General features: G+C 59.6%; 1 protein-coding gene across 4 annotated transcripts; it reads right to left on the bottom strand.

Moving 5' to 3' along the window:
- Positions 1 to 6,513: 6,513 nt before the first annotated feature.
- Positions 6,514 to 17,208, bottom strand: FGF17 (fibroblast growth factor 17). 4 transcript variants are annotated; one of them, XM_060301233.1, is made up of 5 exons: positions 11,926 to 17,208; positions 11,718 to 11,754; positions 8,603 to 8,780; positions 8,254 to 8,360; positions 6,514 to 7,255 (listed from the first exon to the last, which is right to left on the bottom strand). In XM_060301233.1, the coding sequence occupies exons 1-5, from the start codon at positions 11,958 to 11,960 to the stop codon at positions 6,962 to 6,964; spliced, it is 651 nt and encodes a 216-aa protein (XP_060157216.1). In that variant the 5' UTR covers positions 11,961 to 17,208; the 3' UTR covers positions 6,514 to 6,961. The 4 variants fall into 4 exon arrangements, with proteins under 4 accessions (XP_060157216.1, XP_060157217.1, XP_060157218.1 ...); XM_060301234.1 differs by having other exon boundaries at positions 8,603 to 8,747; XM_060301235.1 differs by lacking the exons at positions 11,718 to 11,754; positions 11,926 to 17,208 and adding an exon at positions 11,364 to 11,539 and having other exon boundaries at positions 8,603 to 8,747.
- Positions 17,209 to 17,250: the final 42 nt, after the last annotated feature.

Raw genomic sequence — 17,250 nt, 5'->3', positions numbered from 1 at the left:
CCTCCAGGGGCGGGAGAGCACCTTGGGCGGAATAGTCCCCCTCAAGCCAGCCCTGGAACCAAGGCGACTGCAGAGTTAGGGCTCCCTCTGTCGACCTGAGGCTTGGTAGCTGTCAAGGTCATTCCTTGCTGAGGGATCCTGATGTGTGGGGGGGTGGGGGTGGGGGAGGGTGTTGGGAGGGACGTGGGAGGGCACAGCCAGGCCAGAAGACCCTTCCCTCGCCTGCCAGGCTCTGCCTCCCCCTCATCTTTGGCCTCGCCCTATGAGGAGACTTACTCTGCCTCTAGCCCCCTCCTCCTGGGAAGACCCCAGACTCCTCAAGGCCAGCTGAACGGTCGGTCTTCCCCCACTGCTTGCCTGCCACCCCAATAGGCTGGGAGGACAGGGGAGGCACAGGCTTCCCCCCAGAAGCAGGCAACACTGAATACCAGGTGCCTGTGAGCCCAGGCCCTGGGGTGGGCTTCCTGGGCACGGCTTGGCCGCACCCAACCCAGCAGGCTGCTAACAGCACAAGCTACCTTTAGGCTCAGGAGCGCCTTCAGGCTTGAGGATGGGCACGTGCGTCCACAGCAGGGGGCTGGGGCTCCTGCCCCTCTCAGGCGGGTGGTCCCAGGCCCAGGATACCTAGTTCTTGGCTCTTTTCCCCAGCAAGGTCACCGCTGCCAGATGTCCTGACCAGACGCTGGCCCTGCCGCCTGTCCCCTCCCCAGGGGCTGTGCGTAGATTTCTCTGTCCTCTCTCCGTCTCACTCCATTGCCCCTGCCCCGCCCCCTGCACCGACCTGCCCGGGGAGGTCTAAACATTAACTCCTGGAGAGACTGACTGGGCACCTGTGCACCTAAGAAGGGACAGTGACAGAGAACTGGGCCAGCAGAACAAAAGAAAGGACGAGGGCCTCCAAGTGACCCTTTCCCATCAGTCTGGAGGACACGTCCCCCACCTCCGATCACTGGACTGTCTGACTCCTGGACCCCAGAGCCTCAGCCCCAGCAGCTGCACCAGACCAGCCTCTCCCCTGAACCCCAACCCCACAGTCGCGTCTGGTCACTCCCCTTCTTGAAGGCCCTCACTGTCTCCTCCTGTCACAGCAGAGACCCAGCTCTCCATAACGTGGCCCAATCCTTTCCTGCCACTTCTGGCTGCAAACTTTCAGTGCTAGCCAAGCCGATCGACTGCTCGCCCTCCCACTCCCACAACTGACCTCACATTTTCCTGCCTTGAAGCCCTTCTTCTCATGCTGTTTTCACTCTCAATATTGCCCCCTGGTGGGTCTTCTTTGCTGACGGAAATCCTGCTCCTATCTTCAAGGTCAAGCAAACCCCAGCCCTTCCCAGTGCCCCTGCCCCACGTACATCCCAGAACCCACCGTGCCTGGCTGAGGAGTGGAGAACATCCCACTCGAGGTGTTAAAAGACGGGTGAGAGGGCTTCCCTGGTGGCGCAGTGGTTAAGAATCCGCCTGCCAATGTAGGGGACATGGGTTCGAGCCCTGGTCCAGGAAGATCCCACGTGCTGCGGAGCAATTAAGCCTGTGCACCATGACTGCTGAGCCTGCGCTCTAGAGCCTGCGTGCCACAACTACTGAGCCCGCGTGCCGCAACGACTGAAGCCCGAGGGTTTAGAGGACATGCTCCGCAACAAGAGAAGCCACCGCAATGAGAAGCCTGCGTGCGCACCGTAACGAAGAGTAGCCCCTGCTCTCCGCAACTAGAGAAAGCCCGCACGCAGCAACGAAGACCCAATGCAGCCAAAAAAACCCAAAACAAAACAGAGACAGGCGAGAATCTGGACTGTGATCTTGGATGAGTTAACATCTCTCCATCTGAGCCTGCCCACACACAACACGGGAACAATCTCACCCCGCAAAATGAGGGGCTCCATGTGAGCACACCTTGCACACTGCCTGGCACATCTCTGGAGCTCAGTACACAGCAGTGTCCTTATTTTCTCCCCTTTCACTCTTTGGGGATGTACCAAATGCTGCTTTGCTATCTTAGGGGTAAGAGACAGATTTCCAAAAGTCCTCAAAAGAACTGCCTTTTTATGGGTTGGTCCCCCCCAATTAAATTTCAAGTGTCTTGAGAGCTTGACAGGGGATGACACACTATCCTGTCCATCTTTTTTTATTAACTGAAGGGCTAGCACATCGTCATACATTGTAGGGAATACACAAATATTTGGATTAACTGCTTAGGACCCCTCCTGCCCAAGTCCTCCTAAGCATGGAGCTTGGAGGCAGGATTCTGGCTTCTCATCCTACCTTTACCTTCAGGGACCACAGGGTGCTGGGCCAATGGCCAACGACTTCTTTCTGGGTCTTCAGTTGGGTTATTTCCTCAAGAAATACTTATTCTGTGTAACGTACTGTGCTGGGTACTATGGGGGGTGCAAAGACTGACTAGTTCTACATCTGAGGCCTTTGCTGTCCAGCGGAACCATGACACGAGCATAGATAAGTACAGTTCTGGACGAGCTGTGATATGTGTCTTAAGGCCAGGGCAAGTCAATGGCCGGAGGGGCTGGGGGCAGCAGAGACGGCCACTGCCCCTGGGAGAGTGAGGGGCGTCTGTAGAGCCGAGGACATGGCTGTGGTCTGGACGTGCCAGCATTCTGGAGAAGGGCATGCAAAGCAGTGGGAAACTCATGAGCAAAGATGGGCCCTACTAGAGAATGGACTTGAGGATGTGGGGAGGGGGAAGGGTAAGCTGGGACAAAGCGAGAGAGAGGCATGGACATATATACACTACCAAACGTAAGGTAGATAGCTAGTGGGAAGCAGCCGCATAGCACAGGGAGATCAGCTCGGTGCTTTGTGACCACCTGGAGGGGTGGGATAGGGAGGGTGGGAGGGAGGGGGGGAGGGAGACGCAAGAGGGAAGACATATGGGAACATATGTATATGTATAACTGATTCACTTTGTTATAAAGCAGAAACTAACACACCATTGTAAAGCAATTATACTCCAATAAAGATGTAAAAAAAAAAAAAAAAAAGATGGGCCCAGCAGGAATTCCCTGGTGGTCCAGTGGTTAGGACTCCACGCTTCCACTGCAGGGGGCAGGGGTTTGATCCCTGGTTGGGGAACTAAGATCCTACAAGCTGCGTGGTGTGACCAGAAAAAAAAAAAAAAAAAAGATGGGCCCAGAGTGTCTTTTGGACTGCAAGCGTTGCAGTTTTTTTTTTCTTTCTTTCTTTTTTTTGCAGTATGCGGCCTCTCGCTGTTGTGGCCTCTCCCGTTGCGGAGCACAGGCTCTGGACGCACAGGCCCAGCGGCCATGGCTCACAGGCTCAGGCATGTGGGATCCTCCTGGACCGGGGCACAAACCCGTGTCCCCTGCATCGGACCCCTGCATCGGCAGGCGGACTCCCAACCACTGCGCCACCAGGGAAGCCCCAATGGTTGCAGTTTTGCCAGCGTTCTTGAGGGGAGCTGGAGGCACAGGGCTGGCGGGGGGCCTTGGCAGGACTGGGCAGGGGTTTGAAAGCCATGCTGAGTCTGTTAGTGATGATGTGACTCGGGCAGAGCTGTGGTAAGGTAAGGTGAGCTGAACAAACTACGTGATGTGCTGAGGGTGTGTGTGTGTGTGTGTGTGTGTGTGTGTGTGTGTGTGTGTGTGTGTGTGTGTGTGTGTGTGTGTGTGTGTGTGTGTGTGTGTGTGTGTGTGTGTCAGGAGGGAGAAAGACCGCTGAGAGAGCTACCGCATTCATTGAGACAGATCCCCGTGAGGTCCGGCCATGGTGCAGGGTTCCAGAGTTTGGAGGAGAAAGCAGTCGTGTGAAAGGGGGTGACAGCTGACATGCTGGTTTGCTCAGGGAGAGGAGAGAGTGACAGATCTCGGGGCATGTTTCTGTGAAGAGGGGCCAGGAAAGAGAAGAGTCCGCGAGCCAGAGAGAAGGAAGAAAGGACCGCCTAGGACAGGTGAGGGAGGAAAGAGCTTCAAGGACAGGTGGTCCTCGTAGCTGTCCAGGGCTGTGAGGCTGAGGCTGGGTGACTGGGAAGTCACAGCCAGCGGAGTCTGAGGGACAGGGTTGACTAGAGAGACGTGGCGAGGGCTAAAATGTGAATGGATTCCCGCCCCCTGCCACCGCCCCAACTTCCTGCTTCGGCTCCCCTCCGCCTCATCTGGCCGTTTGGAGGACAGGACAGAGAAGCCAGGATCTATACGTAGGCTATTCTTAGCCAGAGTTCTTGGTAATCCTAAACAGGCATAGCGTTTGAGGCACGCTGCTGCCGCCGCCGCCGCCCTCCCCCTGTCACACCCTCCCTGAAACGGATGTGTTCAACTCACCCTGTCTTCCTGCCCTGTGTCCATCCCTACCCGCCCACCTCCTTGGAGCTTTAGGGCGCCCAGAAGCAACCAGGGTTGCTGTAGCCATCAGAGGTCCACGGGAAGCCTCCTTCCTGCCACACACACAGATACTTTAAATCCCGTCCCCCCATCCCATTATTAGAGACCCATTCCTTTGCCTTCTTCCTTTTAGCATCTTCGAAATCACCACCAGGTAGGAGAGAACGAGCTGAAGAGACTTCCCCAGAGCATGAAGAGGCACCCTGGCTATGGAGCCTGGAAGCACCAACAGCTGGGGGACCCAAGGCCACAAGCGGGCGTCAGAGCTGCCGGGCTCCGGCTGGGGTTGGGGCAAGGGCCCCGTCTGAGATGGCACAGGCCGCCAGAGCGGCCTTCCTCTCTCACCCTTCCCCGTCCTCTGTCCCTCCCTGCCAGGTCTCACCTCAGAAAGCAAGAAAGGAAACAGTGAGGGCTTTCTGGAGCCGTCCCCCAGAGGCCTGTCTGTGCTGGGGAGGTCAAAGAGAGGGAGGGAGGGGCCGGAGAAAGGCAGAGAAGAAAGGGGAGGCGAGACAAAGGGCCCCATCCACCTTTGAAGCTGTCTCTAACCCGAGCCGGTGGGGAGGGGGTGGGCCTGAGCTTTAAAGAATGTCTCAAATTCCTGCGGAAATCAGAGGGCTTGTAAGAGCTCCCCCTCCCCGGCACACCTCCTTCCCAGCCCCCCAAGTCCAGTCCTCCACACCTGGGGGCCCCGACCCTTTGTCCTCAGGTAATTGCTGGGCGTTGCCCCTGCGTGGAAAATCCCATTGAACTCGCCAGTTATCAGCTGTGGCTGCAGACCACCCTCCCTACACTCTCCCCACCTCCCCCGAAAACGACCCCCAACACGTTTCCCGCAGTCTTCAGCAGGATTAAGGCTCTTTGTGACTGGGGGGGAGAGGAAAAAGCAACCTGGTGAAAAGTGATTACGACAAGCCGGAGGGAGAATGGCCTGGGGACCTCCCTCTTGGCTGCCGCTGTCTAAATTGCCTCGAGTTGGGGGTGTCAGCCTTGGCTCCGGTCCTCACCCAGGGAGAGGTGAGTGACCCCCCCGCGCCCCCCAACTTGGACTACGCGCCACTCGCCTCCCCTTTTGACTAAACCAGCCCCCCCCCACAGCTTCCCATTCTTTCTTCATTTTTAGGCCACTGTTGGGAGAAATGGGAAGAGATGTCGTTCATCCTCCTTCTCTCTCCAAAATCCCCCTCCCCAACATTTTCTCAGAAAGAGGGAGGGGAAACTGAGGCTGGGGGTCCGTCCGCAGAAGAGCGGGCTCAGTGAGGTGTTCCCCGTGAAGAGCAGAGGAGGGGCGCTGCTAGGAAGGGCCTCCCCAATGGACAAAATTAAAAACCGTGGCAAAGGAGGAAAGAGGCGGGTTTTATGGCCTCTTAGTTCCACTCCCCGAATGCACACCTGGAGCCGTCCGGAAAGCCCCCCAAAGGAGCTCTGGGCGGGGAGGGGGAGGGGGAGGGAAGAGGATTGCCCCTCCCCCCCGCCCGCGCCCACACCCCGGGCCGCCGCCTCTAATCGCCTTGTCCCCCCAGGTGTGGCCCCCGCCCCGCCCCCCCGCGGGGACCTGGGCGCACTGTACGCGGTCTCGCCCTCCCTCCGCTTCCGCCCGTCCGCGCCTCCTCCCCCACCCGACCTCCTCACCGGAAAAAAGTAATCTGGCTCCCGGCGAGGAGGCTGCAGCGCCCGCGGCTGCCCGGCCAGCGGCCCCGGCCCCGGCCCCGGCCCCGGAGGCTCGGACCGGCCCCAGGATTGGGGTTTCTGCGCCCCAGCAGGTAGCACGGGACGCGCGGTGCCAGCCAGGAAACCTGAGCCCGCGGAGGAGGGGCGCGCCCCGGGCCGCCAGCCTCCCGCGGGGCGGAGGTGCGGGCCTGCCGGGCCATCCCTTGCCGCTGCTCCTGCCCCCTTGTCCCCTGCCCCTGCGGGTACGTGCGGGGCCCGGCCTGGCCTCCACCTGCCGCGCCACCCCCGGGCCTGCGCGCCGGCCTCCTCTTCTCTCGGAGGAGCAAGTTTGTCCCCAGTTCAGCTTTGCAGTTGTGTCCCCCACCCCCCCACCCCGCTTCAGATAACCCGTTTGCAGGAAAATGGTTTTATTCTGGGGCTGGGAGTTGGGGGAGAGGGTGCAGGCCTGGGTAGTGGAATGTGAAGAATGGCCAGCCCTCTTTTTTTTTTTTCTCCCTCTTTTTTTTCCTGAAACCAAAACAAAAGTCCTTTCCTACAGTCTGGCCAGGAGGAATTTGGAGGCTGGGGGGCAGACTGAGGGAGACAGGGGCAGCAGAGTTCGAGGAGAGCCGCCTCCAGACCGTGCCTGCAGAGCCTTGAATCCGCTGACTTTGCCCACTTGGTTCAGGGGAGCCTGACCTCGGGTTATTCTACCTTCCCCTTCTGGGGGGCCTGCCCCGCCCCCAGGGGGCCACGCCAGGGTGGGGCCCTGAGGAGCCAGCCCTGGTTAGTGGCAGTCCTCCGCCTTTCCGGTGGGGGGTCTCTGATGCTCGGTGGTCCTCAGCATCCTCCTTGGGGGCTCTGGCTCCCCTGCCTCCACCCCAGCCCTGTCTTTGGATTAGGAAGGGAAGGGGATGGGAAGGCCCATGAGTGAGGGGCGGCTGCCCCCCCGGGGGTGTCCCTGACTATGTCAGGGGCTGTGGCCTCCGAGTGCGCTTGGTCCGGCGGGTGGGGGCTGAGCCCACAAACTCGAACTGCTTCTGCCTTTCGGCATGGTTGGGGAAGGGCAGCTGGCCCTGGTAGAGGCGCTTGATGAAGTGAGCCTCTCGCTGGTTCTGGCGGCTGCGGGAGGCCTGGCGGGGCCGGCCCTGCCGCGTGAAGGCCATGAACCAGCCCTCGTGCCGTGCATTCTGGAAGGCTGTGTAGTTGTTCTCCAGCACGATCTCTGTGAACACGCAGTCTTTGCTCTTCCCGCTGGGCTGCAGGGGAAGGAAGGGGAGTTTGTCCGCCTACCCTGGCTGGCTAGTCTGCCTTATGGACCTATGTTGTAGGACCGAGGAGGGAGCGACAGGGGCTGGGAGCCCAAGAATTCCTGCCCGGTGAGACGGGCACCCTTGTTGGAGAGGCAAAGGAGGGGGCAAGGAACAAGCTTTGTTGGAGTCAGATCTGGACTTAAATACAGCCTTGTCATTTGGAGGTTGTACACATTGAGCAAGGTATTTAGCCAGGCTGAGCCTCCGTTTACCCAGCTGTTTCATAAAGATCAAGGTAACTGTGCAGTTCAGTGCATACCCAGTGGGCACTCGTATATAGGAGAACGTTCCTTGGTCTGCGTGAAGGGTGTTGCTGGGTGGAGGAGAGGGACGTGACAGTCTGATGGAAAGAAGGGGAAAACGTCTGTAGAACACCAACTGTGTAAAGAGCCAGGCAGCCGCCCATCTGGCTCTATAGATAATCTTGACACCGTGCCCATTTTACAGATGAGAAACCTGAGACTTGACAAAAATAAGCCAATATTTGAAAACAGCCAGAATCAGAAGCCAGGATTGGCTGATGCCAAAGGAAGTGGAATTCTCCCTGCACAGCAACTCTGGACCCACCACTGTGGAGTGTAACTAGTGGTTATGCTAGTAGGCAGTTAGCACAAATCTTGTTACTTGGAGCCCAGGACCCCACTGACCTGAGGGGGCATGGCTTCTGGCCTCTCAACCCTGATCAGCTCTTAGCCCTCGACACAGAGGCTGTGACATGATGTAGGTGCTAAAATTCTTCCTCATCATTGCTGGGAAAGTGCCTCACACCTCAGAGCCAAGGATTCTTATGGGTCAGCCAGTGTCCTCAGAGGGCTTCTAGACCCACAGGGACCGGAGAGACCAGAGAGAGGCCGAGGGGTGGGGTGAGAGCAGGAGAAGTCAGAGCCCTGGGTGGGGCCCTGCATGCCGCATTCGTTCATGACGCCCTGCCCTCCGGGCCTCACCTTCCCGATGAGCTTGCCCTTCTTGTTCATACAGATGTATTTCTCGCTCTCAGCTCCCTTGATGCGCACGCGGCTTCCGAAGGTGTCTGTCTCCACTATGAGCTTGGCTGGGGGGGTGGGGGGTGGGGGAGAAAGACCTCTGTCCCTCGGGGCTGCTGGCCCAGGGGTGTGCAGGGAACCCCTCCCTACCAGCCTGCCCTCTGAATTTGGGTGGGGGGCCCTCGGGGCCTCTCCTCCTAGAGGCTTCTCCCTGCTCTCCCCCTGCAGCCTCCACCCTGACCCGTCTGGGGATGGACCAGGCAAGGCTGGGTAGGGGCGTGGGTGGCCTCCGGGGAGGGCTGGGCCTCACCAAACTTGTTGCCATCCTCAGCGGTGGCGGAGATGCGACGCCCAGTGACCTGCACGTGCTTGCCGCTGGTCCGGCTGTAGAGCTGGTACTCGCGGATCTGCCGCCGGCTCAGCTGGTCGGTCATGGCACCCTGGTCCCTCACGTACTGGTTAAAATTAGGAGACGGGTGATTCTCCCCCTTTGCGGTTACCAAGGGAAAAATAGTGTCAATTTGCTTTGGGTGACACCACCGCAGGTCCATCCAGGGGAGGGGTGCGGAGGCGAGTGTGGTGGGGCAGGTCATTTGCTCTGAGAAGTTGAGGTGCAGGGGGCATCTGGCCATGACCTTCCCAGGCCAGTGTGTGAGCCAGTCATTGTGACTTGGCTCTTCGTCTGCCCTGGAGCACAGGACTGGTAGCTGCCCAGCTCTGGGGACACTTGGTGATACAGCTCAGGCCTGGAATCACGACTCTGGGAGCTGGAAGGAACATTCAAGCTGCTGGTATCTAATCCCCATGGTCTAGGGAGGAAGTGCACAGGGCCGCACAGCTGATTAGTGACAGACGCCTGTCCCGCCTCTAGGACGGAAGCTTGTCTCCTCTCCAAAACTCCAGGGGCTTGGCGCTTTTAGCCAGGGTGACCAGATGTCTCCCCAGTCCTCCGCACTGGCCTCAAAGGAGCCCACGCCCAGCACATGCACACACACGTGTGTGCACACTCACGCACACACACACGTGCACACACAGCAGCTGGTCTGTTAGAGTCACTGGAGACCTTTTTGGGAGCTCTCAGACCCTTCTCTGTAGGCTCCTGCAGGGCCCCTGGAGGCATTTCTTTATAGCACTAACGAAGGACTCCTGAGCTCACGCCCATCTCCCCTGCCGCTCCCCCTGGGTGCTCAGGGCCCTCAGAGAAGCCAGTGCCCCTTCCAGCGTTCCTCCCCCTCTAGCTGAGGGCGGTGGAGGCGGTGGTGAGAGGTGCCCTCAGTGGTGGCCCAGTGGCTGCCCTGTGAGGCCACCTGCGTGTGCCACAGTGTAACAGAGGCTCGTGGCCAGCCGGGGTGATGCTACCGCCAGCTGCTTCCAGGGGAGTGGAGAGGGGACGTTTCCACCCGCACACGACACAAAGCCAGGACGAGTACCTCCTCCGGGCCTGGTGTCTCCTTACCCATCTGCAGTGCTGAGTAGGAGAGAAACAGACCACTTCCTGCCCTCTCTCTCCAGCAAGGTGCAAACCGGGATGACGTTTCCCAGCCGCTGGTGACAGCCTCAGCTCTAGCACTAAAAAGTTTCTCCACCTGGATCCTGCTGGCCTGTGCTGGGACAGCCTTTCCCTGCCCCAGATCCCTAAGTCCGCCGCTATCCCAGGCCCAATCGCAACCATCCGGACAGAGCTAGACCCAGACCAGCATCTGTGAGGGGCCTCTCTCTCCTGGAGGGAGGGGTGGGAAGTATCATCTTTGAGGAGCGGGGAGGTGAGGGAGCAGCTCCAGGCTGTCATTCAGCGGAACCTGCTCAGGGTTAACCCTTCCCGGGTGTCACTGCCCAGGTCCGACCCCGGCTCATCCACAGCCTGGATTCCCAGCCTATGAGGGCAGGGTCTGCCCACCCCACATCCCGCCCTGGGAAAACCTGAGGCCAGCATTTTGGGTGGGGGACCTGCCTCCCTGCCAGGGGGTGGGGTCCGGCCTGTCCCCAGCCCTCCCGAGCCTCCTGGCCCAGGTTCAGGCCCTCCGCCCCTCTTGGCGGGCAGCCTCCTTCTGGCCGTCTGTTCCAGGTCGGGAGCAGAGAGGGCCCCCCCGAAGCCCCCTCCTCTACTCGTCCCCCTTCAAGCCCTGCACAAAAGCAGTCCCACGCCCCCCCCAGCCCACAGCCCACAAGTCGCTCTCCCCGCGGGACCTTGCTTGTCCCTTTCATGTTCCCGCTGCAGGGGGACCTCCCCTTCCACTGCTGCAGACAGCTGCTTGTCAGACGGCCCCTCAAGCATGGCTGCGGTCCGGCCTGCTGGCCCCCCCTCCGAGGGGGGGCGAGGGGGCACTTCAAGGGGGAAAGGACAGCTTTGCCACCTTCCCCGGGTCCTGAATGGGGCCTCAGCCAGGCCATAAACGCCGGCCCGCCGCACCATTGTGCTAATTCCCCCTCCAGAACAGGTTGGGCCCACCCCCAGACCCCTCCCGGCCAGGCTGGGGGCTTTCTTCTTGCTCTCCCTGGATGTGTGAAGCAAAAGGCCTGGAACGGGGGCTAGAGCAAAAGGGGGAAGGAAAGGGGGGGTTGTCTCTCCCTCTCTCCCTCCCACCCCCCCACTGCTTCAAAGGCAGCCCCTTTCCCTCTCCCAGAGAAAAGGCATTTACCTTCAAAAAAAGTCCCCACTGGATATGAAGAGAAGCGGGCCTCTGGCCTGGGAAAGCCAAGGGATCTCTCCCCAGAGCGGTTCTGGACCAGTGCATTTTAATAGCTGCACTTTTATGGAGGATCACAAAAAGGGACCGAGCCTCACATAGGGGGCTGAGGCTGGGGCGGGGGGGCGGGCGCTGACTTGGGGTGGGGGGTGTGGAGAAGCAAACCCTGAATCTCATCCCATACAAACCTCTTCGGGCTTGACCTCATTGCCCTGTAGGTAAGGAGTCGCCCACCCTGGCTGGGCATTCTGACTGCCCACGCGATCACCCAGGACCGCGACCCACAGGACCTCCGTGTTGGTGGGAGCGGGGTGGTGAGTGGAACAGACAGGCGGTTTTGCGTGGAAACCTGTCCTTTCAGGTACTCGCAAGTGCAAGCCTCACCTGAGCCATCACCTCCGCCCTCTTCCGACCACTCCCGGGCTCCATCCCTCAGGCTTGGCTGCCCCATGCGCTTAGCCTTGGGGGGAACACAGTGTGGAGGGATGGAGGGAGCAGAAGAGACCCCAGGGCAACACGGGAGGGGTGTCAGAAGGAGGGCTGAAATCAAAACTTCCATCAATCCCCCAATCTGCTGTGGCCCCTTCTCCTACCCCATCCCACCGCCCCCCCAAACCTCAGAGTCTTCTGGACTCAGGGTGAGGCCAGGATCTGCCTCTGTCCACGGAAAGGAGACTGACCACCCCCATCGGTAGTGTGGGAGAAACGGGGAAAAGCTAGTGGGGGGCGCCCGCCTACCTGAGTTTGACAGCAGAGAATCAGCAGCTGCAGGCACCTGTGTGGGAGACGAGGCGGGCCTGGGTGTGGGTGCCAGCAGCCAGCCCCGGGGCGCAACAGGCACCCACCCCTGCCCCACGCGGTCCGTGTGCGAGTCCCAGGAAGACTGGGTCTGCCCCCGAGGCTGGAAATGGCAACAAGACGGCAGTCCGAGAGGTAGCGCACTTACAGCGTGAGGTTGGGCAGCAGGCGGGCGGCTCCCATCGCCGGAGAGATTTCTTGGGGCCGTTGCCCTCCTGCCCCCAGAGTCAGGAGCAGATGTGGGCAGTCCCTGGGGGCAGAGTCCCAGAGAAGCCAAGGTCTCTCCAAGCCACAGGTTTTCAGTGGGGAGAGGAGAGAGACGGGAGGAGGAGGAGAGAGGAGAGAAGGGAGGAGGGCGAGGGGGGAGGAGGGCGTAATTGGGAGACTGAGGTGTGAGGAGTCCACCTTCCTGGCCAGTGAGACTGCAAAGCAGCTGCTGGCGGGGGTCGGTGGAGGGTGCTGTCAGCCTCTCTCTGGGATACCCCAGCGCAGAGGATGGAGCTGCTGGAGGCTTCTAGACCCAGAGGCTGGCTCCTGCGTTCTTACTGACCGTCACAGACCCGACGGCAGGGCCCCTCCTCCCCTCTCAGGGCAAGCTTCCCCTGCCCCACCTCCCCTAGGGTGAGCTGCAGGTATCATTCCAGGCCTGGGGTCGCTGGGTCTGGGTCTGGGGGTGGAAATTCCCAGCAGCAGCCTTAAAAGGAGGAGCTTCCCTCCAGGGGGCAGGAGGTGGGCTTGGCTAGGAGCGTAGCTTCCACTGCCTCTGTCATCCCTTACTCCCCCTGTCTGCTGTCTGGCCACCGGGAAGGAGGGGTTAAGGCTGTCCCGACGGGCATCACACAGTGGGCGCCACAGCTTGGGGACCAGGGGTAGGGAGGCAGGTGCAGGTGGGGCCTTAGAAGGACCCCATGGTGAGGAGAGCGGGTGCACTGGTACCAGCCGCTTTCCTCCGGGCCTTGGCCGTTTCCTCTGAGAGATGGGCACAGTAGTGCCTCGGGATGTTGGAGGACCCAGTGAGATGGCCGCACTGAGGCAGAAGTCAAAGGTATATGTTCTGGGCCTCACTTGTTATCCTCCCACGACAGCAGCCATCCCTAGAACCTCTGGGAGCTGGGAGGAACCCAGGGCCTCCTCCCTGCAGCCCCTCAGCAGCGGTCTGGGATGAAGTGCCCAGCGGCCTCTTCTTTTTCTAACCTCCGGTCCCACGCTGCTCTGTACCACACCAGGTATCACCCCATTCTGCAGAGGAGGAAACTGAGGCACACGGTAGGTCGTTTGCTCAGGATCACCCAGCTAGTGAATGGCGTAGCCAGGTTTCCAAAGTCCATGCTCTTTCTCTCCCACACAGATTCCTTCTACTGTGCCCACGCCTGCCGGGGCCAGCATAGCGCCCACCCATGATGTCCCAATATTCCTGGTCCTGGAAGCTGATGACCAGGAACTCTACGCGGTTCCTTCCCCGCAGAAGGTGGCGGATGGTGACTGTGGAAGGGGGCTAGTGCTTGGGGGGGAATCTCTGAGGGAATCTTACACCTCAGCTCTGGGCTCCCTGGAGGTCTCAGTGCCTCCAGGATGGGAAGAGAAGGGGAAATGCTGGCTGTGGATTTATTTACCTAAAGAGATGAGTGGGAGGGCGAAACTCTCACCTCCAGGCCTCCTTCTCACCTTCCTGAGCTAGATCAATCCACAAAGTTGTCTGCCACCCCTCCCCACCCACCGACAAGCAGGGACACCTCCAGCCCACCCGGTCAAGCTCCACACTTGGCTCCCAGCTCCGCCCCAGGTGCCCCGCTGGGGGCTCAAGGGTGAGCTGAGCCCGAGCTGGCCTGGGGAATGCAGTGTTGGCTCCGGCCCTGACCTTTGTAACTAGGGGTGTCCCGGGTTGGAATCAGTTGGAAAGAATGTCAAAACTGGAAGGGAGGGCTTCCCAGGTGGTGCAGTGGTTGAGAGTCCGCCTGCCGATGCAGGGGACACGGGTTCGTGCCCTGGTCCGGGAGGATCCCACATGCCGCGGAGCGGCTGGGCCCGTGAGCCATGGCCGCTGAGCCTGCGCGTCCAGAGCCTGTGCTCCGCAACGGGAGAGGCCACAACAGTGAGAGGCCCGCGTACCGCAAAAAAAAAACTGGAAGGGAATCTTAGAGAGTCTTCATCTGGTCCAGACTCCTCATTCACCAATGAGGTCCAGAGAGGGTCTCACAGCTAGTTAGCAGCATAGTTGGAACAAGGTAGCAATCATTTCCATTTTCCACATTCGCACCACCATTTGGGGCCCCATTTAAACTCTCCCTCTTCCATGGAAACATCTGGAATCTACCTCTCCACTGTGATCGGTGCTGGTTCTGTCTCTATTCTCTGGGAAGACCTTGTCCTCATGCCCACATGCTCACGTGCTCACCAGCTCCTAGCTCCCTGGTAGGGTATTAAAAGCTATCTCCTCCGGACCTCAATCCCCAGGAGTCACAGGTAAGAGCAGAGAGGCATGGAGGAGACAGCTCAGGCTTGGGGTTCAGGGGTGGAGGGGTCAGCTGGGAGACGGAAGGCAGTGAGGAGAGGCAGGTGTGGGGAGTTCCATCTGGGCCCAAGGTCTCTGAGCCCGAGAACCTGGTTCCTATCAGTGGGGGAAGGGCCTGCTGTCACTGGCCAGCCCCCAGCCCAGCCGGGGTCTCCATGGTAACAGATGCCCACAGTCAAGCTTGGCCTTGGGGCTCAGACAGGGGGCTGGTGCCAGGGGGCTCTGGGGCACAGCTGGGTAGCCCATTCTGCACCTGCAGTCCTGGCTTTCTGGCTCCGTTTGCCCCTTTACCCCCATGGGAAGTCCGGCGGTGGGCCCCAAGTGGGGAGTGTTCCAGTCCCAGACTCTGAATTTTATCCCCATTCCCTGACCCCGGCCCTTACAGGCTGTGTGACCTGTGGCAAGTCCCTTCACCTCTCTGGTCTCAGCTTCCTAATTTATAAAAAGGAAATGGCCACTGCTGATGCTGCCAAAACTGCTATCTTGTCAGCTGAGAGGAAGGACACTTCCTGAAAAGTGTCAAGTGCCGCCAGAACGAGGGAGAGGGGCAGAGACCCTCTTACGTGGTCCAGCCTCAGTTTGCCTAAATTTTGACTTTCTCCCCTCACCAGAGGGACCTGGGAGCGGGGGAGGGGGGCAGCGGGGGGAGAAGGGTAGGGTTCATTACCATTTATGGGGGGTGGCAGGAGGTGATAAGGGGAGTGAGGAGTAGTCAAGGCAGTGGTGGTTAATCCCATCCCACAGTGCCAAGTTCAACACCTCCCCCCACAAAGGGGGCGTCTCACGCCTGCTCCTAGCAGCCCAGCTTGTGCAGACCCAGAGTCCACCTGCATGCCGGCCACTTGTCACCACCTGCTTTGACCCCAGCCCACCCTTTTCCTGTTGACAAACAGAAGGGCTAGGGCTGGGGAAGGGTGAAGGGCAAAGAGCACTGTAGCAATGCGGGCAGACCACCCCCCCATCTTTGCTATCTGATTCCCACCGCCTGCCGGCACGTGGAAATCAAATTGTCAGACGTCTAGCTGTTAAGTGCCCTTCTGTGCAGTCCTGCTGCGGAGCCAGAGAACAGGGGCGCTTGCCTGGGGCTGGCGGAGCGAAGTACCTGCGACAACACAGGCTTTGCAATAACTTGGCTCCGGAGCTGCCCCTCCTGGGCTCCAGTTATACCATGGACTCAATTCTAACTCCCACTCTCAGTTTGAGGCTTCCTGGCACCCTCAAACTTCCACGTCCCCCTCTCACCCACTGAGTGGTTAAAAACGGCCCTAGTGCCAGACTACCTGGGTGTGAATCCTGGCTGTGTGACCTCGGGGGGCAAGTTGTTTAACCTCTCTGTGCCTCACTTTCCACATCTGAGAAATGGGGCTAATAACACCCACCTCTAGGCATGGCTGTGAGGATTAAAGGTGTGAATCCATGGAAGGCACTTAGAGCAGCACCCAGCTCACAGCGTTATCACTGCAATCACGTCAGCCTTCTTTCTGTCCAAACCACTCTGCTTGTTCTGCCTCAGGCCCTTTGCACCCTCTGTTCCTGCTCCTAGGAATGTCCTTCTGCCAGCTCTACATGTAGCCACCACTCCCTTTTTGTCAATCGTCTCCTCTGAAGGACCTTCTCAGATCCAACTAAACTACTTCCCGGGACTTCCCTGGTGGTCCAGTGGTTAGGACTCCGCACTTCCACTGCTGGGGGTGTGGGTTTGATCCCTGATTGGGGAACTAAGATCCCACAAGCCATGCGTCATGGCCAAATCCCCCACCCCCCCAAAAAAAACCCCACCAGCACTTCCCCACCCTGGAAATTAGCCTGTTTTATGTCCTCCAAAGCGCTGGACAGTAACTGAAATTATGTTGTTGGCTCCTGTGTTTCCACTAGACTGTAGGCAACTTGAAGGGAGGACTTTGTCTTGCCCACCCTGTATCGCGGTGGCATGAAGCCATGGTCAGTGCCAGCTGCCTACCTGGAACCAGACCTGAACTGATGTCCCTTGTCGCTCTGGGGGACTGAGGTCAGTAGCATGTTCTCCTTTGTTAGAGGGTGGGACAAAGCCCACATCTGCCGTGTGGGGTGTAGAAAGCGGAAGCAAGAATGCCAGCCCTGCCTTCCTCTATCTCTTCTGGCATCAAGAGAAGCTGAATGGGGAGACTCAAGCCTGCCGGCTGCCCTTCCCATGCAGGTGTTCAGAGACCTCCAACTTTCTGGGACCCATACCTGGGGGTCCTGGGGAGAGAGGGCAGGGCCAGTTCTCCACTGGCCCACTTCAGGCCTGGCCAATGGGGGTGCTGGTTAGGGGCAGGGAGAAGCCCAGCAGAGGCCCTGCAAGTAGACCCCGAGGGGGGCGGCCACCTGCACGTCACCGTGGGTGAACCCCGCTTCAAAGGGGCTCTGCAGGCTGGGAGGGGGCAGAAGGTCAGAGCCACGCGATGGGTCATTCACCCCCCTTCCAATCCTCTGTTGGTCTCACCCCAACAATTTACTGAACCCCGTTCCTGTGGCTCTGACTGCTGCCCTTGGGGAATGCTAGCCCAGGAGCTGTTCACCTGCCCACCTCCTGAAGAGATACTTTATAGCTTCCAGGAAGCCTGCCTGTCTCCCCACTTGGGAGGTTTCCTTGAAGGTGCAGGCCTCTGGGCTCCTGCCTGACACAGATCACACCAGTGACGTCTCTGTGAGCAGCTCACGTAACAGGACGCAAGCCTGGGAGAGCAGAGCTAGGCCCGGCCCTTGAGATGCAGACCCTCAGGCTGGTCCCTTCCTGGTAGGGGCGGCGGGCAGCTGTCACCCTTCAGTTCTGTATCTGGAGAGCCAGGCCCTGTCAGAAGGGAGTGTGGACGCAGGAAGACCCACCCCAGCTCTAGCTCCCTCCCTCAGGCCTGAGGGCTGAAGGTCGAAGCTGGGAAAGGGGCTGAGACACTTGGTCCTTCCCCCAAAGCTGGGGATGGGGTAGTGGTGCCGGGCGTG

Source organism: Globicephala melas, chromosome 6 (assembly GCF_963455315.2).
Source record: "Globicephala melas chromosome 6, mGloMel1.2, whole genome shotgun sequence".
Taxonomy (NCBI): Eukaryota; Metazoa; Chordata; class Mammalia; order Artiodactyla; family Delphinidae; genus Globicephala; species Globicephala melas.
The sequence above is the reverse complement of the archived record's forward strand: the minus strand, read 5'-3'. Positions and strand labels throughout refer to the sequence as shown.

Coding starts and splice junctions, on each gene's coding strand:
- FGF17 (XM_030832649.2), bottom strand. CDS start 8,924: ATGGCCAGATGCCCCCTGCACCTCAACTTCTCAGAGCAAATGACCTGC. Junction 8,361..8,602: donor TGAGGATGGCAACAAGTTTG/GTGAGGCCCAGC, acceptor CCACCCCCCCAG/CCAAGCTCATAGTGGAGACA. Junction 7,256..8,253: donor AGGGCAAGCTCATCGGGAAG/GTGAGGCCCGGA, acceptor CTTCCCCTGCAG/CCCAGCGGGAAGAGCAAAGA.